We start from the raw sequence: 24,833 nt of genomic DNA, 5'->3' as shown, positions 1-24,833 counted from the left end.
CACTGGCCAATGTAGGAAAATCATAATTTTATCTTTCTATTTGCATATGAAGCCAAACCAACTCTGCAGTACAAAGACAGCAAGCTTAATCAGGAAACAGCTAAGCACTTAATGTCTAGCTATTTCTTTCCAGAAATCAAATACATTGAAATTTAAATCCAATTTTCTTCTATTTTCTAGTTGTTCAAGACAACTATATCCTGAAAATTTGATACTATGAAAGGATCAGTGACAAATCTTACAACATCAAACAGGAGCGATGACTTTATTCTCAAGCTTTTTCACAACCAATTCATAAGATTAATTTCTAAAGGTTATTCAACATCCTCACACTTCCTAACAGAAGAAACACTCCACAGTAAAGCTGAATACTAATGATTCCTGTACTGAATATCTTTATAGACATTGCTGGAACTCAAATGCTTTTACAGGCTCCTCATAAAACCATGTCAAAAGCCACAAGGCTATAACATTTGGATTATCTGACTTCCCTCAGTAAAAAAAAACATGCAAGATTTCACATACTCTTCACAGACATATTTATACAGACACAGTCACATCTAAAGAAATTCGTTTTATGCTTTCACAATTTATGTTTGACAGTTAGTATCAGTTTGACAGTCTGTTACCATTTCAGTAACTGTTTCTAGCCCAGTATTGACCTGAAAGTAAACACGCTTCTGAAGACTGTACCTTTTGCAGTGCAAGTTTCATTGGGAGGCATTGCCAGAAGTCGTTCTCCAACCTGAATATAGCCTGCTTCTATTTTACCAGTCACACAAAATCCTGAACCTTGGTCTGTAATAAACACAGTAACAATTTCAAATAACTTCATAATACAGTCAGTTTCCCATCAGAAATTAGTCCTTCACCAATGCATAGACAAGTTTTTAATATAATGCAGATTTTTTTCCCTTCTCAGCAGTGTTCAGTACTTGCAAGTTAGCCAGCTGTGCATCATAATGAAAATGAAACATTAAATTCAAAACCTCTAGATCTTATGTTTTTCAGAACTAAGGAAGAAATATTTGTCTTTAAGCAAATGTAGGTACATAAAGAAATATATTTTAGTTTTTTCAGTATTAGACTAAGTCCCTTAATTTCTAGCAATATTATTTAATTCAGCACTTTCTGACTATAATTACAGATAAAAGGAATATGACAGACCTCTCATAATAATTTTCATGCATACAGGTGCAAATTCCTATGCCATTTTACTGTTTAACTGAGTCAGAATCCTACATACTCTGTCTGCATATTACTTTTACTCCTGGAAAAGTGAAAGAATGATTCAGTACTATTTAATATGAGAAACTATTATAACTGGAGATGATTAAGTATTTCTGAATAAAAGATCTGCAAAGTTTTCATCTTCAATGTCCTAAGAGCCTGTTCATCATTTGAATGATATGCCAGTTACTTTCCAAAGATATGCTACACATGGACATTTATGCACATACACCTTAACAAACGCCTCATCTTCTTAGCATGTGTTTGCAGGTGCATTTAAAAAACAACTCTGAACTGATTCTACAATGACATTTTAAGTATCCACACAAACAACAAATAATCTTTTGCTGAACATCAGAATTCTGTGATATAAGCAAGCATCTTAGTATTTTGTGTCTCACATTAAATTAAAAGCTGAACTTAGAGCTGAATTTAAAAGAACAAGTTGATGCTTCTGTTTAGTGAATGCTTCCATCTTTCTATCTGGAAAAATATTACCAGTATGCCTGCATGCTGGTTTTCCTCTATTCATTCCAGCAAATGAGATGAAACACAGACGACTAACAGATGACATCAAATGTCAAACAGAAAACTGTCAAAGCTGATATTGGCTAGAAAAAGAATACCCAAGTCACGTTACAGACACCACCTCAGTACAGTACACAAAACAACCTGAAGCTGGCTTTGCAAGCACTTTTGACAACCAGAAACATGACCTGATTCCAGGTTCTCAGCCACTTCCAAGCACAATTGAGAACCATTTATCTTTTGTTCACATCATCACCAGGTTTGCCTTGGTAAACCAATCTGGTCTTTGAAGCTTCACCAACTCCCATGCTGATTGCTTCCTGAAAAGTGTCAAGTTCCTTCAGTTCCCCCTGAAATCAGTGCAAGTGCAAAATGGACAGTGGGAGACAGAATCAGGGCATAAAAATGGCCCAATTTCTGTGCATCATGGTATTGGGTTCTGCCAGGACATGCTCTTTGTACTCAGGATTTGGTTGATGGACAAGGCATTTCTAGGGTCAGATCAGTTATACCCTAGACAGAATTATAATATGGTAAGTGGAGACTGATGCAGCACCAAAGGGATTTATTCACTCAGGGATCTCTCAGATCAAGAAATAGTTAGCCTGGAGAGAATGAATATTAGGAGGACTGTGGAGGATAACAGCTAAAAGCTGGCTGAGTCAGGTGAATGATATGTGAGCAGCCTTAATAGAGAAAGGGGTTTTCCAAACTATGTAGGAGTACACTCAGCACTCTCACTTTTTACACACTTCTATGGACAGCTCCTCCTGGGCATGCACTGGTATGGAACTGAGCTGAGAACAACTGCTGCTTCATGTACTTGTATCTGCAGCTACTTCCTCTGGTGACATCAAAGCTGATTAAGTTTTGAGATCACAACATAAGAAAAAATAGTCTAAAAAACACCTAAAAGGCCACATTTAGTGATAAACCCTATATATGTAAATTGTGCTCCTTCCAGTCACATTTTTTGCATACTTTAGCAAAATAGATGTAGTGAAAACTGCTCATTTTGCAAAACTTTTCTCAATCCAAAAATAACTATTGAAGCTGAAAAGCTGTGATATATTATTTTGAAAGATCTCAATCAATAATCCTAACACACTCTCCCACAGCTCATGAAATTGAAGAGGAAAAAATAAACACAGAGATGGCATAGATGACAAAACCAGTGATATCACACTGGGGTAATTTCCCATGCAACTCTTCAATATTTAGCATTATGGCTTTAGTTAAATCAGCTAACTAAGGGCATGCACAATATCTAGTGTTTTCTCAAGGGCCCACATGAAAATTGCACAAACCTTGTATTTCCAGGTTTGTACTACTTACAATCAGTATTTCAATCTGATTTTTTTGTACTTCCCCTATAAACATCCTAAATAGAAAGCAAAATTTATTAAAATATGAATTTCAATAATAATATTTGATTACAAGTATTTATAACAGTTCAAATCATACTGTCATTTGGTTTGCAACATTTCTCAAGGGATCTTCAGAATGTTTCAAATGAGCTGAGTCTAGAAGCCTTATTTCTTCTAAGTTATCTGCAATTGTAAATGACTAAATGGAAAAAAAAATCAAGTTTACCATGAAAACCTTACAGGCTCAAGGCATTCTATTTCCACCAGACAAAGTAAGAACTAGTTATAGTTCTTGCTGTTCCTATCTTTATTAATGCTAGGGAATAGCTCACTGCCTTAAATCCTTGGCTGGTTGTAACAGTCACACCACCATCACCATTTTCTTCCACCTCACCTGCCCAAATTTTTATACAAAGATTAAGGAACATATCATTATTCACAACTACAACAATGAACAGAAAAGGAACAAGACAAACTTGTTTAAAATCTAGGACTGGAAAGCAAAAGAGCCCAAAGCCACACTCATAAAAAGTTCGAGAAATATTGATTTAGTCCAGCAGAACCAGTTTGGGAAAGTCCCACATTCTGTCCCACAGAACCATGAACTCATTACACAGACAAATAATTAGTCATGCAGATTAGCCTCCTTAATTTCGTTTCCAGGGTGTTTCACCTTCAGCAGTACTATTTAAAATTTGGCAAGGAATAGAACTTGAAAACGTCCTACTCTGGTCTAGGACTACACATGAAGTTCCAACTTTAAGTCTTATTTTGACAGCACTTTTAACACTTGTGTTAAATATAGGGAAAATAATGGTAAAAACACTATAAAAACAACCAACCTTTAAAAACATCAGCAACACACAGTCTAAATGGTTTATCCACTGATCTCTGTGGTGGCTTGAAAGAATCTGCAAATAAATTGATAAGATCTTTTAGAATGTCTGTATGTAATAACTCTCTCAGCAACTTCTCCGTTAGAGAAATTAATTATGTTACATTTCATTGAGTTTGTCTCACATTTTACCCAAAATAAAAGTTTTAACACACACAGGACTAAGAGGTATTATTTTAAACGAGGAAAATTGCACTTACCAATTTGCTCCAACAAACACTTTCCTTTATACCATTGTGTGAGGTCACTTGACTGACCCCTTGTGACTAGATTTTCTCCACCAAGGCCACTTGTTGGGATATAAGCCACATCTGATTCCTAATAAAGAAAACAAACAGATGTGAAGCATACATTAACAACAGGATCTCCTAGAAGAAGTGAGAGGTGCATTTTTTCAATGTTATGCATCTAAACTTTAAAAGCATAGTTGTCACATTTGTATTTCCCCTGGAGAAGGCAGGCTACTCATGGATCCATTTCCTTTGTGGTTACCTCTTGCCTGATCACTCTGCTCCAACAAAGAGTTGGAGATAATTAAATATGATGGTATCAATGCTGACAACTAGAAACTGAGTTCAGGTAATAAACTCCTCCATGTTTGACAGGAAAACTTTGGTTTGAATTGCTGCTTTATGCATAGGGATTGCAGGAAAACCAGCCAGTCCAAATGAATAGTAGTTGGAACCCAGAAAACATGAGAGGACAGTTCTCACGAGTTCATTATCCACACTGATACCTGCTCCAGTATAAAACTCTCTACTGTCATTCATGTAATCCTGAACATTAAGATAGACAATTCTTGGTCTCTTCTGCTTTGTAGACAACAATCCCAAGAAACTACAAGTGATCTGAGTACCCCAAAGATTCAATAGACCTAAACAAAAATGACACAAAGAATATTAAAGAACTGACTACCCTTATGCAGGGTTCAGTATCACTCTACCCGGAAGAAAAGGCATCTGCTACATTATGTGCATATAGCAGTGGCAGGAAAGTGACACAAAATAACCTGACTGTAGGAAAAGCTCATCCCACCCAATGCTTGAACAAAGAAACAAAGGCCTCACAAATTTATTACCTTAAAGCCAGCTTGCTTAAGAAATTGGCCAAGCTTACTTGTAATTTCCTGAAATCTTTCCTGTTGCCAATTGACCTAAAATAAAGCAGAGATTATGATATGATAATAAAATTATAGATTTTTAACCATGACTTGAACATACAGCTGCATGTCATCAATTCTGTAGTAGAAACAGATGTGTATTTATAAACATGAGATTTCCAGGTGCATTCATACTTGAATATATAAGAGCATACACATTAGCAATTACTGATCACAAACACCACTAAAATTGCAAGCCCTTTTAATTTCAATTTTTTACGTTTACACAAAATTCAGGTTCAGTAAGATATATTCATTACAGGAGTAACTTAAAACGTTAATAGAAATCTTTAACATACTTTACACAGTTAAATAAAACTATTGAGGTCTTGACCTAAATGACCACCAAGATGATCTTACAGATTCCACTGAGATTAATTGTTGTGAGATTTCCACAAGTACAAAAGGGACCCCTGCTCATTTTAGCACCAAACTTAATCTTCTGTGTACTTTGAAAATACACCCATAAATAAAAAGAATAGCATTGTAAAGTCTAAACTTAAGGGACAGAGCTGGAAAGCACAGAAACAATGCTTTTATTATTGTTTTTTATTATGAGTTTCACAATAATAATAAAAACAATGCTTTTTATTATGAGTTTCACAATACTGATTCTTAAACTTAATATCTACAAATCTAGACAGATGCCCTTCACTTAAATGAAGAAACTAAACATGTACCTGGTCCATTTTATTGACTGCAACAGCCAACTGTGTCACTCCAAGAGAGCGCACTAATAATCCATGTTCTCGAGTTTGTCCACCCGTCTCAAACCCTGCCTCAAACTCTCCTCTGCTGGCATCCACAACCAAAATTGCCACATCAGCCTACATTAGAAAGAAAGAAAGAAAGGAAAAAAAAAAAAAGTGGTTAAGAGGTGGAAATAATCTAATCTGGTAAATACCTAAATCAGTAACAGTTCACACAAAACTTACACAGATGGAATTCTGATGTGCTCCAAATGTAATCGAAACTGCTCAGTCCCATCTGTATCATACCCACTTTGGTGAGATATTATGGCATTATTTCATCTTATGTCACAAACCAGCACCTCCTGGTTAAACACCGGACAATTGTTGGTTTGGGGAACCTGTCCCCTTCAATCTACCCACTGTGGATGCTGCACAGATCTGAACAAAAGCAGCCTATGCTCAGAAGTTTTAGAACAATGTATGAGCACTATGTCTAATTCTCTCTGCCTCAGTCTGTACACTGTCTTCTTAGTGAGAAGCTGCAAAAATTACAAACAAATCACCACATTATACAATGGGACAACCAGTTGTACTGTACTGTTGACTGGATGCTGGGTGTGAATGCTTCAGAGTCCACTCAACACACTGGAGCATGCCAAAATCACAAGGTGGCAAAAATGAAGTAGCCTATTTTATCACCTAGATAAACCCTCTGCCAAAGCATTAAGAGCAAACAGTCTACAGCACTGCACAAAAGTCAGCATGTAAGCCCTGGGAAAGACACAGATCTTGCTGTTAGCCTTAAATGCTGCTAATATTTCTTGTACTTTTCCTGCTTTGGTAAGTAATTGCCAGTCAGATCATCATCATGTACTAAGCAACGGCAACAAATGTGAACAACAAAGATACTGGTGTCAACAGGCAGGTGTAAGACAATTTAGAGGACTGAAGAGATGGACATACTGGAAAGAGAGAAGAAAAAGTGGTACTTTTTCCCTTCTCTTAAATGTTTATGCTTCAGAATTCCAGGAAAAGGAAGAGAGTCCTGATTCTGAACGTCCCTGGCCTCATCTAGGCATGAAATGCCCAGAGCTCAGAGACAGCAGGAGTGTGAGAACAGGAAAAGGATAACTGATGAATTTCCTCAGAGCTCCCAGCCTCAGAAGTGCGCTGCAGTGAACTTCTCCTTAAAAAAAAAAGACTTTCTGCATTTTCTAAATTATAAAAACAGTACCTCAAGGACTTACTGAATGTGTATCAAAGTCCAGATGCTGGCCTTGATAAGGCTGATGTGCATTTTGCATAAGAGTAGTTGGGGGTTCACCTCCTAACAGCATTCTCCACAATAAAAAGCCATTTTCAGCCATTGCTTCAGCACTAAGCCTACTCTAAGAGGCAACAGAAAGTTGCACAGTTTCAGTGATTCCTTAGCAGGCTCCAGAACAGACCAGTCCCTCATCACGCTGAGAGCTGGAACACAGAGATACCAAGCTTTATTCAGTCAGACCTGTCTTCTGCTGAGCTGATACAATTGCTGAGGGATCTGCAGCTCTTCTGTCTGTGATACTTTTCCCCAAAAAGAAAAACTATTTAAACAACAATTGTAAAAAATAGCACATCTGAGTCAGTATTTTCCACTGCTCTGAAACCAAAGATTCACTTCTAATTTTAAAACTCAAAATTGCTACAACACATATTCTGCCATATAGATGGTTTTATAATAAATACACTATAATTTGCAAACTTCTGACTCTTCTGCAGCCTAACCACTAGGTCACAAGGTCTGAATCCTCACCTAGGCTCTGCTTCAGAGCTAAAGCAGAACTTGGGACAAACCAGTCTTCCTACAGTGCAGTTCTCTATCTAAGATCATACTAGCAGTACTCATCCAAGTACTCAACAAAGATCTTCAGATATAACCCATATTTCAGACAGTTATGACACAGACAAAGCAAAAACCTATACGCAGCTTAGCTTTAGGAAAAAAATTATTAAATCTCTACTCTGGAGAATCAATTTTATTATTTAAAAAAGGGTACCTTGAAGTGAAAAAAAAATCACTCCTTTTATATAATGCAACCATGCTATTTTTACCCCATCTCTGATAATATAAATAATAATCTATAGGAGACTGGTAGGTGCCATACTGATTTCAATGGGTAGTGTCCAATGCTATTGACTTCACCTACTGTTCCTAAAACAAGTGGCATGCAGTCTCTGCAAATATCTTCTTGACAAGATAAATGCATTCTGTATAAACTTTGCTATCTGTTTTCCCATCCCCTACAAAATACACTGTAAAACAGAAAAATGTGTTTTGCTTGATCTATAAATCATTTTTCTTTAAGCTCAAAATCACTTAAAATCTTCACCTACAATGTGACTTTCACAGAACTACTCATTGAGTAGCCATATATAATATCTGAATAGCTTTCAAAGCTCAAGTGTGGTTTTATCAAACTGCAACTTACTATTAAACTACTTGCATAATAAAACCTTCCTCCCAAACATTAGCATCAATAAAAAGCAACTACCTTTAATGTTTAACAAGCACATTCTCTTTTAAGTTTAGAAAATGCAAAGATAGGTTAACACCAACAATGATTCCATTTCATCTGAGATTTTAAAAGAAAAAAAAAATTTAAGAAGCTACAAATAATACTGATATTGGAAAAAGGAAAAAGCATTTTAGACCATCTTTACCTGTGCAGCTCCTGTGATCATATTTGGAATGAAGTCCTTGTGGCCTGGAGCATCCATCAGTGTAATTACTTTAGTTGGTGTCTCAAATTTGGTCATACCCACATCCATTGTCACTCCCCTTAAATAAAGCATACATGCAATGCACCATTAAGACTGCTTTAAAACTTCACAGAGACATAAAGTAAGATATTAAAAACACAACCATGAAATTACACCCTTCATATCTTTCACTGATTTAGCCTTCACTATAGGGATACCTTGTGTGTTGGAAGAGCAGACCGCTAGAGCTGCCTTTTAGTAAATCCAGTTGTAAAGAAAAATACCCAGAATTCCCAGTATTCCCATGCACCCTTAGACTGTGTCCCAACAAGCACAGCGAAAATATGAAAATTGAACTGCATATTTAAATCACTACTAATTATACTTTTGATATTTAGTTCCTCAGAAAAATGTAAGAGAAACATAACTGAGCTAAAAAAAAAAATAGGTGGTATGGGACAATAGAGATACAGCTACACATTTGCAAAGATGCACAGGCAGAACTCCTGATTACCAAGGAAGGATCACAGCACACTTGGACTCAGTTCCACATCTCGCTACTCTCCACATGTTCTGCATGACACACAGGATAGGATCCATCTCATCAAATGCAAACACCTACCATGTACATGTCTGCATCTGGGATAGTCATCTGCATCTCCCTTTACAGACAATCAAGACAGACAGGAACTTTGAAGGGACTAAACATCTTGTAGTAGAAGATACTTTTAGTATGCTGCTCCCAATCACCAAAAAATCCCAACAACAAAATAAGCCCCCCAAAATCCCAAACATTTAGAGATGACTCCAGAATTTTTTTTTTTATAAAAACCTCAGAGCAAAGAGAAAATAGAATCAAAAATCAATCAATCAAAAATACTAATTCAGAAAAATCACTTCAATATAAAAATGCAATTTTAAATCTCACAGTTAAAATTAATAAAGGCCTTTTATAAAGCATACAAATATTGTTAATTTAATTTGTAGATTTCATTTTAAAAGTAATGTAAGTCACATGTGATGAACTGACATTTCAATGCTTAGTTTATCAGACTAATATTTTCTGACAAAGCTGTTCTTTCACAGAAAAAAGGTAACTCCCATCAAAATGTGTTTCTACCTTTCTCTTTCTTCACCAGTTTCATCCAAGACCCATGCATAGGCAAATGAAGCTTTACCAGCCTTTTTAGATTCCTGTTCATATTTGTGCATAGTTCTTTTGTTCACATTTCCCAAAAGGTAGAGCAAATGACCCATTAAAGTACTTTTGCCTGCATCAACATGTCCTGTGGAAGAAAATAAATATTACAGCAACTTTATTCATGAAATTTATGCAATTTAGGTGTAGCACAAGAAATATAATAAACATATAAACATCACATGCACTAATTCTTCTGTAATCCATAGAACTTCATAATCCTGTGAGACAGAGACACAGGAAGAAGACAGGTTATAATAACAGCCAGTTAGTATGACAGCCATAGAGTACCTCCAAATTCATGCTAAAAAGAACACGCTGCAACAATGAAACCAAACCAAACATGTTCTGTATGCTCAAAGGGACTCTAAGTAAACCTCACTGTCCAAGTCAAAGACATGTGAATTTACTCCTTCCAAAAAATACAGATGCAACTGAAAACAGTATGAGATTCCTTTCCCTGGAGTGAGGGAAGGGAATTGCTTCCATGTTACTTCCAGATTCAATCAACACAGTTTTTAAACTTTATGTTTGTCAGAAATGTAATTTAACAGTATTACCTATTACCACCAAATTCAGCAGCTGCTTTCCTCCTTGTCTCTTCTCCAACTCTGCTTTCACATCTATTTGTGGTTTTGCCTTGCTTGACTTTTTTCCTGGAGTAGGCACCATATTCTGCTCTTCTGAAACTTGCACTACTTGGGGTGAAGGCGTAGATTTTGAGACAGCCTCAAGCACTCCAGAAGCTACACTGGCATCTTCAGGTAACAGTCCTTTCTGAGGTGTATTAGTGTGGCCATTTTCCTCAGCAATCGCACTAGGGGAAAAAGAAAACACAAAGAATGCACATGGCAAAGAAAATATGGAAAAAAGGGAGAGAAATTGAGTTTTCCATTCACTAACATGTAAGCCCCAAGGAGTATGTGATAAGCCCATTAAGGTGGAACTGATAAGCAGCTGGATAAAAACTGCACAGATACCATCTCTGAACATCTTGTCTGAAAAGCAGCACTGTTTACAAAAGCAAGATAAGATGAAATCTTGTAAAATATATGAAACAGATAAACAAAGATAAACAAGCTTTCCATAGACCCTTCCTTTAACAGGAAGGGAAAGGACAATTATGCAGAACAACCACAGAGCAGGTTTCCTCTGAACTAAGAGCCCAAGTCAACTTTGAAGCACAGATCCTGAAACAGTTTCCACGTACAGTACCATTACTACAGTTCATCATAGTAATGTTTTATTCTGAGAACAGCAATATAACAAAGAGTTGATATTAAGCACATGTAAGCTGCAATTTAAAGTGCAATGCTTACACAGAACTGTAACAGATGAGTTGAGATTTATCAATGTTGAAAAAAAACTGTTTCAAGCATCAAACAAGACACCCAGGACTAAAGACATTTGGATTCTCAAAGTCCATTTTTATAACACCCTGTTCTCCTACAAATCACCATACTAATCCTAATGGTAAATAATCTCAAAAATATTATTTTCTTACACTGTCTCGTTTTATCTCCATTTTATAAATGAACATATTTTCCTGATTGACACAAGCATTCTGAGAATATATATTATTCTTTATCTGTCATAGCAAAGATGATCACTAAAAACAAACACTGAGTAAACTTTTAAAGACAGCAAAAGCTTTCTTACTGCCTGATAGAGTTGCATGGTGAGGCATTAATGTAAGAAACAAGACTGGAACAGAAGCAGTAGTTATTACAGGTCTGCCAACATTCTATCACAGCAAATGTCAATATACAAACCACTGATTATACAGAAACTAAAATCCCTACAAAACACTATACTTAAAATTTTATCCAAGGGGAAGAAGTTTCTTCCCCTGGAAAACTGGAAATCCTTTCAAGTTCTGTACCATCATGCTGCAGACTGCTTTCTCTGGAACAGCTCTTCATGCAGGCTCTCAGTCAAGTGTTTCCACATCCACAGTGAAATTTTCACTCCACTTTCTGCTTGCACCCACAATAAACTACCCTGTTTTAATCTTTTCAACTTCTACAAACAAAACTAATTATTTTGGTACTTTAGAATCCCACATTGTGACATCTCAGCTTTTATTTGACATTACTTCTCATTTTCTGTCTGCGTAGGAGTATTTGCATTGTGTTAGCCCCTTTCCATTACATAGATCTCATGGAACAATACAGCCTCAACATGTTAGTCTACTAAAGAAAGCTGTTGAAGAGTTATGATCTAAAAAATTAAACATTATAAATGTTCAGATCAAATGCAAACTTAGCCTCTCACTACAGCAATAAGTACCATGGGACATTTTACAGCTCCCCCTTCTTCCCCAGTTTCAGAACCCACCTGTGTTATCAGTACTGCAGCCAACTGATTGATTTTGACACCTTTTCATAAGGCCCAAAGCCAAGTTTTTCTCTTGATTGTGAGACCAAAGCAAAAATTCCAACACTCATTTCTTGGCTACACAACCCAAGGTCAGGTTCTCGCCTCAAGGCTAAATACCCATTTTTTTTTCCAAAACCCAAGGTCAGGTTCTTGCCTCAAGGCTGGATACCCAGGCATGCTTCCCAAATTAGCTAAGCAAACAACCTGGTTTATGCCAGCCATGATGGCTGCAGGGGTACAGATGGTACCTGTACTTCTGCATAATAGATAAACAATTCTGTATAAAGACGATTTGATATTAAATAAAATATAGATGTACAAAGTCTATTTATATTTTTGTATTAAAATCTTTTCTAAAAAGAAGTTACTCTATCAGAATATTCCAAACCACATCTAGGAGAAGGACAAGTTTTTATCAAACTACCACCTTGGGTCACACAATCTTCTGACATTTTAGAATTCACACTACAAAGCCAACTGTTCTGTATCACCAACTATCACCATATTACAGAGAGCACTGCAGCTTGATAAGCTGAATAACCTTGATAACACTTGATTCTCTAAACCAAAACAATAGTTGGTCATCATTGCTTTACATGTAGCAATGAAGAAAGTTGATTACACACAAATTATTCCACAGGGAAAAAAGTCACTACAACAATTTATGCTTTTTTTTACTGGAAAAGGGAAGAGCATTTCTATAAGGCTGAACAGAAGGCTCTACCTTTAAAATTCCTTAAATAGTACATTAAGTTTTAGCTGACAAGATACTTTGGAGAAAATAATTGTTTTGCCATTCCAATGTCTCTGCAGGGAAATTTTACTTCATGAAAACAGACTGGAAACAATCAAGTTGATAGAGGGTAAAATATACAGAGAATTGTGGTAACTAAGTTTTCTACATATTGTGATAAGTATTAAAAATCATCTGAATGATGTAAAGTATAACAAATAATTTTTGTCTCCATTATTTAAGAGAGCCTCATATATTTACAATTAATTTGCATTAGAAAACCATCAAGATTAGGACTCTTCCATAATTTTCCTTTTCTTCAGGCAAACTTTAGTCTCAGCATAATATCTAGCAGCATAATACCTAGCATGTTCACATTGAAGTACCAGGACTAGTGCCAATATGCAAAGGTCACACTGAAATGCAAATATGGTATTTTACATTGGTATCAAGTTTTCTTCCTTGAAAGTCTAATATTTGAAGTTCTGGAGAAAACTATTTGTATAAGAAGTCATATCAAAACAGCCTTTACAGCTGGAAATAGTTTTCTCTCCTTCTCAGTGTATGCATTTCTTCCCAAACCAAATTTTCAAAAGTGAAAAAAAAAATTAAAAGGCAGTTATTTAGATGAAGCTGAAGGTAATGTGACCCACAAACATATAACTCTCATATTTTTCTATAGCTTTCCAAAATATAATCAAGCATTGTCACATCAGTCTATTAACAGACAAGAATGTATTTTCATAGAGAGGTTATTTGCAAGCCTATAAATTTTATTTCAATAAACTAGGTAATGATTCTTTTTCTAATCCCAGCTGCTAAGATCTTCCAGCAGGCCAAAGCATATGTCAGTAAGGATTCCCCAAAACAAGATGGATTTTGTGTGGTAGAATTCAAACTAATTACAGCATCTGGAAGAACCATGGTCATTGACAGAGACCAAGTACTCTCTCATTTCTATGTAGCTTTCATTGCAACCACCTCTGCTGAAGGCTGCCAAATAGCTTTTATTTTGGGTGGTGCAAATAAAAAGTGCTAGATACAAATGAAATTAGTGAAACAAAGGTCCAGCCATCATTAGGCCTTGCTATTTTTTCAAGGGTGCAGTATTTGAAGAGTCAGTACACTGCTAGAGTTTAAAAGTTTCAGATATTATGTTTTGGAAACCTGGAAACAACTTGTGCCACAATAAACTAGACTTGCCATTTCAGAGAAGAAACATCAGAATGGAGAGAGCATATGATCTACTTACAGAATATCCCTAATAACACAATTCAGCTTTTTGCTGACCAGTGTCAGGGAAGGGGAGAGCAAGTTTATTGCTAGGTACCTAAGCAGGAAAGCAGGCAGGTTAAATTCCAGTCTCATGGAAGTACATGAAGAGAAATGCAACAGTAAGACCCTGACAGTTACTTATGCTTCATGGCAACCAGATGAGTAGTTTATTGAAAGCCTGATAAGGGCTCAGAAAAATGCTAAGGAGCTCCACTTCTGACAGTCAATAGACAAAAATGAATGACATTGGAAATGCTCATCAGCTAGCCTCTTCCCATAAGGTTTTACAAAATTACTGAATTGAAAACTCCTGCCAGAAGGCAGTACTAGTGTGTCACTAGTGCAAGCAGTCAGGAATATAACCTAGTCAACTGCACTAGAAAGCATCTTTGGTAGAAAAGTTCAAGCTTGGTCTGAGCCACGACAACCTACCCTATGAAAAAAAAATTATATTGGAGGAAGACCACTTCCTAAACCATTGCTCGCGTCGTTGTTTGAGGAGTTGATGGAACTCTCCAAAGCAGTCTCAGTTTGCCAACCACTGCTATCTGGTAACATGGAGACATTGACTGATTATGTAACTCAACTTCTTTGAAAGGACAGAACTATTATGAACCTTGCATATGCACTGAGATGATGTACTCCAGAAAGCTTGACCATCAGCAATTCAGGAATGAATCTCAAAACAGCCTATCACAGCTCTTTTGGAAATCAGCAGAAAAACCAAAGCCTGGCAGGGACCAACATTTAGTCAAAATTAAAGCTGCCAGGCCAGAAATTTCCTATGCTGTCTTGCCAACAAGGACCATAACAGTAAACTGAATAAAATGTTATGGTTACATTACTGTTTTCTGGGGAATATTAATAAATGCAACATATTTTGTTATAAGACATGTTAGAAGGCATTCAATCTCCCACAAGTATTGAAAGGTTCACACCACTTCAAAGAGGAACTTGAAAGCTCATCTGCTCAATATTAACTCTTCAGAATTTAGCTTTTAAACATTATTTTCAGTCTTTTAGTCTCGATGCTGGGTGAATTATTTTTACACAAACGACTCTTTTGGAGTACTTACAGTCATTACAGAAATGTCTACATTTATTTCCCCTTTCAAAATTATTAATTACAAAATATTGGTCAGACTAGTTAAAATAATCAACCCTTTTTTGGTCACAACTTCTTCTGGCTTCCTTTATTACTTAACAGAAAGAAAAAGCCCAGTAAACAGTTTTGCTAGAGCATCAGTTTACCAGCAAACTCCATTTTCTGCAGACAATCCCACTAAGAATGTCCAGCAACAAAGGCAATCAATGCTCAAAGCAATGAATGACATCTAACAACCCATCCATTCCAAATAAGATTCAATGATCAATATGAGGTTATACCTCAAAACAAGACTGAATCATAGTCTGAATAGTTAGTCAAAGAATGGGGTTTTTTTGCTAATGCAAGGCTGCTGCTTTTAAAAACATGGTCCAAAAATTACCTTTAAGATCCCAAATAGGTAACAACAAAAACTTGTTCATATGTACAATACAATTTCCTTCTAATGGTATCTGCACCAGCACCATACAAATACTTTGGAGTAAAAGTTGGGGGCAGAGTTACAGATGTTGCAGAATCCATTTAGAATGCTTTGAATAATTCATACTGGTGCTTTTGGTCATTGACAGTATATACTTTAAAAAAGCTGTATTATTATAAACACTCTGCAGTAAATTAACAATGAGACAAGAACATAAAGAATTTATAAAAAGGCTCTAAAGGAACAAGTCTTTCTTAGGTGTTAATAAACACAGACTCTTTCTGTTCCTCAACAGGTTATCCTTATCCTGCCATTAATCCAGAAGGTAACTGCAGAAGAAAAAAAACTAACCCTAATACATTGAGGTGGAAGTTCATGTTTTGTTTTTCATGTCTAGAAATAGATGATTCTCTGCTTCTATAAAGTCAATGACATAGGCCTTGGCAGTGCCTCCACAGCAGTCTGTTAGACAAAGGAAGAAAGGAGGCCCTCATCAGACTCCTTGAAGAAGGGGTATTTAACACATGCAGGCAACTTTACCATTTAAGTTGTATCTTCTTCCATATTCACTGATTGGCTGTGCTCCAAATCTCATGCTCTTTTACAAATCATTCCACTTCTTACCTATTCCTCCCACTTAAAGCTAAACACCTAAAGTATATCCAATTTCAACAGTAAATAGAAGTTTGTTTTCAATTAGTATTTCAGCAGTACCACCGAGATGAATTAAAAACCATCTTCACAATCACAGAATGACAGAATAGTTTAGGTTAGAAGGGGCCTTTTAATGTCATCTTGTTCAACCCCCCCTGCAATGAGCAGGGACATCTTCAACTAGATCAGGTTGCTCAGAGCCTGGTCCAGTCTGATTTTGAAAGTTTCCATGAGTGGAGCATCCACCACCTCTTTGGGGAATCTGTTCCAGTGTTTTAACATCCTCACTGTAAAAAACTTCCTTACATACAATCTAGACTCTCTTGCAGTCTAAAACCATTACACCCTTTGTCCTGAGAGAACAAGCCCTCCTGAAGTGTCTGTCCCCATCTTTCTTATACACCTCCTTTAGCTACTGGAAAGCTGCAATGAGGTCACTCCAAAGCATTCCCTTCAGCTTTCTCAGGCTGCCTTCACAGGAGAGGTGCTTCATCCCTCTAATAATCTTGGTGGCCTCCTCAGGGCCCACTCCAACAGGTCCATGTCTTTCCTGTGCTGAAAACCCCAGAATTGAATGCAGCACTCCAGATGGGGTCTCACAAGAGCAACATTAAGGATGTATTTAGAGGATTTACCCACAGAGCCTGAAGGCTTAATCTTTTTTCTGCCACTGAACTGTAAGCAAGCATGATACAAACTATGTCAGTGGCCCTGAAAAGAAGCAGAATGGCTGAGAACCATGTTGGAGACAACCACCTTTCATCAGAGACTGAGTCATCACTAGCCTATCCAAGGATTACTTAAGTCTCAGATGAGGAAGCATTCTTCTTATCTCCTCCTTCCCTGTGGAGCAGGCACATATGCTAAGTATCAGAGATACAAAATTCTGTACCTGCTCTTTTTTAGAAACAAACATTTTAAATAGCCATTATTAGAGATTAAAAGAAAAAAAAAATCAATCACAACTACATAGAATTAGCTAGCAGATCTTCTTCACTCACTTAATATTCCTTTCTTTTTCTAAACTTCTATCCAAATTAAATTACTACATAGAAGTCCCCATGAAAAACTCCAACTTCTAAGAAATTTAATAAGAACAAAAGAGATGAAGGTACCTGGAACTTCATGAGTCCAGTTGTCAAACCCAGAGCCACTGATTAGAAAACAGCAAGTGAAAGAAAAAATATGCTTCCTTTATATATTGCAATTCTCTAACAATACAGACAAAATATTTTGAAAGTCCCAGAAATTTTTCATTTGGAGCTTATTGCATCTAAGGAGATTAAATGAAGGTGATGTCTTTTAGCAGTGGTATTTGGTAGCATAAACAAATAATGACATCAGTTTCACACCTTGCATTAAATGTGCTTAAGTAGATCAAACTGCTTGATTTCCACTCAGTTATCAAACATGCACAAGATACTGTAAGAAAAAGACTATGTTGCCCTCTTACTTCCAAGAATGCTTTCCAGATCAGAATTACAAACACTGCAGGATGAGGTTGCGATGTTGACACTTACACTTGAGAATTTTTTGACCTCAGGATGAACTGTGGAATTTCTTGCCACAGATTAGATAGCTATTTTAAGACTGGGTTCAAAACAGAATAAGGGTACCTAAGTAAGAAAAAGACATTAACCATTCTTAATAGAAATAGACAAAACCAAAAAATAAATAAAAATTGTGGGGAACCACAGAACACTACTCCATGATATGTCATGGACCATATTCCCAACATACATGCCCTGTTCTTGTATATTTCTTAAACTATTCACTGCTGGCTATTGCTGTAGGTAGACTCTGATTCAGATGTCTGTCTTCTTGCTCTCATGAGACATCCCCCTTAACAGTTCCAAGTCAGGATAAAATTAGAAGCATTAATTTAGCTATAGCACAAGTAGGACCAAACTCTACAACAGTTGTACCCTGGACACCTGTTAAAGTTAATAAAAGCTGCAGAGGAAGGCATGGTTTAGCCATAAGTGATTGTTTTCCCCATCAACTATTCTTAAATACATTACTTCCTTTGAAGAACAAGCAATTACAGTTAAGATTTATTGATTTCATAATTCCACTTATAGGACTAAATTTAAAATAAACGAACACCAAGAAAGTTCAGTATTCTATGAAGCGGATGTTTAAATAATCTGACTACCTGATATCTCTATGCACTATTCATAGTGAAAGGATTTGTTAAACTCAAAACGTGAGGTACCATCTTCTGAAAGTAATTCTGAGTCAAACAAGAAGCTGAGATGGTTAGTTCTGAAGAGCGACACTAGAACTGCTGTGAAAAATAGAAAAAAAAAATAAGAAAACTTGCTACAGGTGCATCAGTCTGAAAAAAGAGCTGCTGATGTACCTTGATCTATGAGGGCTTGGCTTACCATGGAACTTCAAATCCCATAGATTGTTTCTTTCCAGACACTGTCATTTTGGCAATTTTTGGCACAATTTCAGATTCCATTCTGGCTGACTGGGAATCCCTTGTTTTTCCTAGTAATAGACAAAAAGTAAGTTTGAACTTAAGGTTGTGACTAACAGGTATTAAATATAAAGTTTAACAAGTTCCATTACTTCTCTCCAACCCAACAAATACCAGTCCTTTGTGACCAACACTCACATTTCAGTGTCTTATGTGCATATATTACATAATTAATCATAAAATCTACAGTTAGATCTATTGTGAAAATCTCACCTCTATCTCCAAGCATTCACATGACACCTACACTATGCAAGAGCTATACTAGAAGCAGCTCTGCAGGGTGCCAGAAGCATTTCACGCAACACGAGACAAAGAAAGAGTTTGCAGCTGCTCACTAGATGATTGGATTAATTCTTCTTTAGAGTTTTTCTTTTGCCTTAATATTGCTAACACTGTAAAGCAAAAAAATATGTCCAACTCAGAGAATACTAGCAGCAGCACCAGCTATGTGTGGGCTGCAAGGCCTTCCCCGAAACCTGAAAACAGAGTTGTCTCATACTGAATTACACTCAAGAAGCCAAGCAATACTCCAAAGCTAGCTAATTTCAAGGTTATTTAGAAGTAATTACCAGAATTGAGTAACTTAATTACTTAAAGGTATTAACTTTTACCATAACTTAAATGAAAACACAATTAAAGTTCATTCTTAGTTTTGTGAAACTAGTTGCACAACTAATAGCACTATTAGTTTCTTATCAAGCTGTAAAAAAAAGATAAATTATTTACTCGGCAGAGGAGGTGTTTATATAAAAGAAGTAAACTAGACATTTTCTTTGCACAGTTCCCTTGTTGTTATTTTAGGATCCCTTCTTCTTTCAAGGAAAAAACTTCCTGTATTACAGTATTTGTGACAGCTGCTGCACATTGTATTCTGAAGGATGTTACACACATGACAAAGCAAAAAAATAATCCAAATTCAGAATTAAGCTGCAATTTCTAAACACGCTTTACCTACAAGTGTATCTGAAAACTAGAAAAATGCCACTACTCTTCCGGTATTGGACCAGTTTGGAAAATCAAGAGTCAAGTGAATACCAAGTTACTCTTTCAAGTATTTTAGATACACTACATTAGGATGAACTATTGGAGCCATTTGGCCTTACTCGTTTATGTTAATGCTTCACTTCCTTCTAAAGCACAACGGCTACACCTTTAAACCACAAGATCAAATTGGTTTGTAGGTTACATAAATGGTTGCGGTCAAGGCTGCTGAAGATTTCAGGCAAGGAAGCAGAATACCACAGACATGTCTACAACAGCAAACCAAAAAAGCAAATAATCACAATAGAGATGGGGACATTCTTATTTATCTGATGACTTGGTCTTCATCTCCTTCATTTGTCTTATCTGCTGATACTAATTTTATTTATATGCCACCTGCAGATCTCTCTGCAAGAAGTCATCTGTATGTGGTTCATGAATAGTTGCACACAAATAAGAAACAAAATTAGGAGAAATAATTCTCAGAAAATACCATGTTTGAAATCTGGCTACAAGGAACTAATAATTACAAATAACACAATTAAATTGAAATGAGACTAGTTGAAAGAAAAGACAATCATTAGTATTATAAAACTTGAAAATAACTTCCAATCTATTAGTCCAAAAGTCAAAGGTTTTACAAAACACATATTCTCCAATCAATTCCAAAACTAAGCTTTACTCTGTACAAAAATGCTGTAGTGTTTGACACAGACTCGAAATTAAATTGTACAAGGAGACTTAACACATTCAACAAATGGATTACTTGAGACAGAAGAAAAAACCTTAAAACTAGAATTTAGGAAACACTACAAGTTGAAGAAGATACAAAATTAAAATCACAAAGAACGAGAGAAAGTAAAATAATAGTCCATTAAAGCTGACAATTTGGGTAGTTCTTTATATATATTTCAGTTTTATAAGTAACAATAACAATAATAAATAATTATATAAATAAATAAATACTAAAGTAGAGGTGGGGCAAGGAAGCAGACTGGGATCATAATAAAGACAAATCAAACCATAGAAATAATCCAAGAATGGCGACATTCATACAGATGAAAAGGCAAGGCAAGAATTATTAGTAACACTACTGATAGAAGCATCAAATACAATTTTCAGCCTTCAATGTTTTTATAACCAAGTACAATAAAATCAAGCAGAACATTTGAGATAAGGACCAAGTCTGTCTTTTATGCATTGCAGGCGCCATTAAAGATTAATAATTATGGCTTCATTACAAAGGACAGAAGGCTGGGAAAGGAGTATACTTCACTATCTAATCTATAGGGAACCGGAGAAAACTGCATGATAAATTCTTATCTGCTCTAGCAGGCAAAGCAAAAGCTATTCGGCACTTAACAGATTGCATGCAAATCCTTAAATTGCACCTTGGAACTAAAAGGAAGTCAATGCACAAAGCTGATACAATTCTTAAAACACTTCTTAATCTACAAGCAGGGTACCCTATGGCAGCTGAAGCGTACTACAAACCCAGAAAAAAACATAGAAACAGTAATCCCAATCTGATTAGGACAAGAGCAGCTGTGGAAAATCAACTTTGAAGGGAAAGGATTACAAGGATATACAGATTTTTACCAAGAAGGCCTTCATAAAGTTCTTCATACCTACTGCCTCTTGGACATTCTCAAACACATACTTAGGTAATTCAATGGCAATACATTTCCTAACTCAAGAGTACAGATAAAATAAAAACAGATACATCTTTCACAAACTCTAAAAGAAGTCCCAATACTTCATTAAATTTCACTACTCTAAGCATTGCAAGAAATAAATCTAAGTGTATCCCTAAAAGTAAATGCACTGATTGACATAACGCTAGGAAAATTAAAAAATTTTCCTTCTACAGAAACACATAGTATACATTTATAAATCATAAAAATTAAAACTGAAAATAAAAAAGTAAAATCTTAAAAGCTCATCAGCATGATAGTTCTCACAATTCAGAATGTTCAAAACCCCAAACTTCTAGCCTATTTTAAGGAAAGTAGCTTCCAGAGAGATATTTGGTACTTAGACTGCACTGACATCAGAGTACCAAGGCTAAAGCACACTGTAGCTACAAGTCAAACACTACTACAAAACTAAAAGTGTACTGATCAACCTAGGCTCAGTATTAAACTGGGATCAGCCTAACTACAAAGGGAACAGACTCTACTGCCATTACTCCAATACAACTGGAGTGTATGACACCTTGACAAAGTCCTCTTCTCTTATTCTTGACTGTGGTTTTACCTTTCCTGTGACTGCCAGTTGGTCTTCTGACTTAATTCAAAAGTCTGTTAAGACTTACTCAAAAAGTATTACTAATGACACCTGATATAACTTCAAAATTGTTAGCAATACAACCCCAAAATCTGATGGCACAATAAACTACCTGCAGGCTGATAAATATGATGATGACATAGACAAATACATATGTGGGAAGGAAGTAAAACATTGGGATAGTCTTTAAAACTTAACACAGTCTCTCTAGATGCTCAAGATGAAACAGTAGAAATACATAGATTTAGTCAACCACCTCCCTTTGCTGTGAGGAACTCCCTCTGGATTCCTTTTCTAAAACTGGTTGTAAGCAGTACCTGTAAAAAATCTGTACAAAGAAATCAAAAGATTACTCTGGCCACATAATCAAACATAACAGGCTTGATAAGTCCTTTTTTCAATTTTGATACTTAACATTGAAAATAACAGGAAGATAAAAATTAATCTTTTTTCTAATTCTGTTGGAGGTATGGAAGGTTTCAGTAAATGGAAGAGTTGATTGACAGTGTAGTCTGCTCCCAGGTAGTTCAGAGGTGAATGAAAAGAGGAATCTGTTAAACAGCCACTCTCTCAAGAAAGACACATTGATACCAAATGGATATTGGCATATTTAGAGAAATGCACACTAGCACTGGGTATTTAAATCCACGCTTTGTCCAGATGACCATATCTTTCCAATAGCTGTAAAAAAATGCCACTGCTCTCAATTCCTATACACAGAAGCTTCCCCTCCCAAGTAGTCTTTCTTACCTAACAGTAAATTGGCACTAAACCTCTACACTCAACTAGCCCACTGCATAGAGAAGCCTGTTTCTGATACAATGAACCATAACGTTTCAAGTGCCTGAATTCAGCTTGAAAAACAAAGACAAATGTCAAGACAGGCATGTCTTGAGCTTATGCTTTTTCAGATGGCAATTCCATTTAAATAAATCCTTGTCTACTCACAAACCAACTACTAGTGGTATATAAGCACTGGCAAAGGATCACACCTTCAAATGAATTATGTTCCAATCATCTGTAGACAGCTTGCTATTAGTTTTTCACTTGCATGCTTTTGACATTTTTATTGCTTATACTGATTCTTCTCTTTTCAAAATTGAATGTGCACTTGAAGGCAGCTGCGTACTATTTCAATTTTGAATGGGGATCAGAATCTTACATTTAACTGACACTTGACAGACAGAATAAAGTTACTTAAGCAGGTCCTCCTAATGCTGTCTAAACCAGCACTGCCATGAGAAAAAACACACATGCAACACCATGCTTTCTAATCTACAAGATACGGTTTGCATCCTTTCCTCTGCTACAGACTTTCTATATAACCACAAACAAGTCACTTACACCTCTGTCTGCTCATTGTACAGCAATAGCCACCAATTACATCAAAGAAAACAGGGCACTGGTTTTGTGCACCATGTCATGAGCTTGGTGCACATGTCATGAGAAACAGTTCTGTCTGAAAAGCAGAATTAATAACCAAGGCTCCTCTCAAGATAATACACTTCCCTTCCTATATGCTCTGCTATGATTTTAAACTAATTTTAAGACCCTGTAATTGTCAAAATACTTCAAATATAGACTATGCATGAGTGAGTCAGCCAGATGTAGACACCTACACGATCACACAAAATTTAATGCTCAGAACCATGTATCACCTGTTTGACCACACATATCTGGGTTTATATTAATATCTAATAAATCCACCCTGTCAGACAACTCACCTGAAAAACTTCAAATTTTTACATTTTTCTATTTATGCCACAAACCTCATGAGTTTTAAGACATGATTTTTTTTTAATTTGCCTTAAAAATGGTAGAATTTTATTTTTTATCTCTTCAAATGTCAAAGCACATGGAAAAAAATAACATAAAGAAATACCAAAACTTGTCAAATTAGAGATATGCTACTGAAAATAATTTGTTTTGGTTTCATAATTAAACTGAATTATTTGACACTCATGAATTCTACAAAATGCTGTAGGTTATAGTGGTAACTTGCAGTTAGTTAAGTTTGCCCTGGGATGGAGTACACTATCACCAGTGGCACTGGTACTGTGTATTAGTATTACCAACATATCACAATTCTGAGAACATTGTCAGAACTCCAAGACTCTTAACAATGTACCACCAGTACATAAAAAAGTCTGCATGATGTGAGAACTTCAACTTACAGAATTTCTTCCATTCTTCCAAACTTTAGTACCTAAATTAAACTGGTTCAAAACAGCCACTTTTAGAAAACCATATGACATTATGCTACCATAAACTGCAACATACAAGTGGATGCTACTGAACATCCACAGCACTTCCAAAAACAATGGAACAGTCCAAAACAATAGAAAAGACAACTTGCTAAGTCACCACCCAGTGATGAGACACAGCCATTCTAAAGTTATTACTGAAAACAATTCTCCAAACAAGAACCCTGAACTTTTTCTTTTTAAAAGAAAGGTTATTTCCTAATAGAAACCACAGTCAGGGGCTTTCCAGGTAACTTGGTCTCATTGTTAAAACTATTACCTTCTCTGCAAAGTTTCAGAGGGTGAATATGATTTTTTTTTCATGTAATTCAGAGTATGCATTTTCACTGAAAAATGCTGAAAATAAAAATATTCACTTGCACCTCACTACATGAATTTTTTGGTTTGTTCTTAAGGTTTGATACAACAAGAGGGAAGAGAGATACAGCAGGTTCTTGAG

General features: G+C 36.0%; 1 protein-coding gene across 2 annotated transcripts in view; it reads right to left on the bottom strand.

Annotated features, from left to right (window-relative positions):
• The window catches only part of HBS1L (HBS1 like translational GTPase), a 58,955-nt gene that overhangs the window by 6,517 nt on the left and 27,605 nt on the right, over window positions 1–24,833 (bottom strand). For both annotated transcript variants that reach the window (XM_054514256.1, XM_036379878.2), the window contains exons 5-13: window positions 18,766–18,874; window positions 10,372–10,628; window positions 9,734–9,899; window positions 8,575–8,692; window positions 5,860–6,006; window positions 5,099–5,173; window positions 4,221–4,338; window positions 3,968–4,036; window positions 694–798 (exon numbers count right to left, since the gene is read on the bottom strand). In XM_054514256.1, coding sequence (XP_054370231.1) covers window positions 694–798; window positions 3,968–4,036; window positions 4,221–4,338; window positions 5,099–5,173; window positions 5,860–6,006; window positions 8,575–8,692; window positions 9,734–9,899; window positions 10,372–10,628; window positions 18,766–18,874 — 1,164 coding nt within the window. The remainder of the gene's footprint in view (window positions 1–693; window positions 799–3,967; window positions 4,037–4,220; window positions 4,339–5,098; window positions 5,174–5,859; window positions 6,007–8,574; window positions 8,693–9,733; window positions 9,900–10,371; window positions 10,629–18,765; window positions 18,875–24,833) is intronic.

This window comes from Molothrus ater, chromosome 3 (assembly GCF_012460135.2).
Source record: "Molothrus ater isolate BHLD 08-10-18 breed brown headed cowbird chromosome 3, BPBGC_Mater_1.1, whole genome shotgun sequence".
Taxonomy (NCBI): Eukaryota; Metazoa; Chordata; class Aves; order Passeriformes; family Icteridae; genus Molothrus; species Molothrus ater.
The sequence above is the reverse complement of the archived record's forward strand: the minus strand, read 5'-3'. Positions and strand labels throughout refer to the sequence as shown.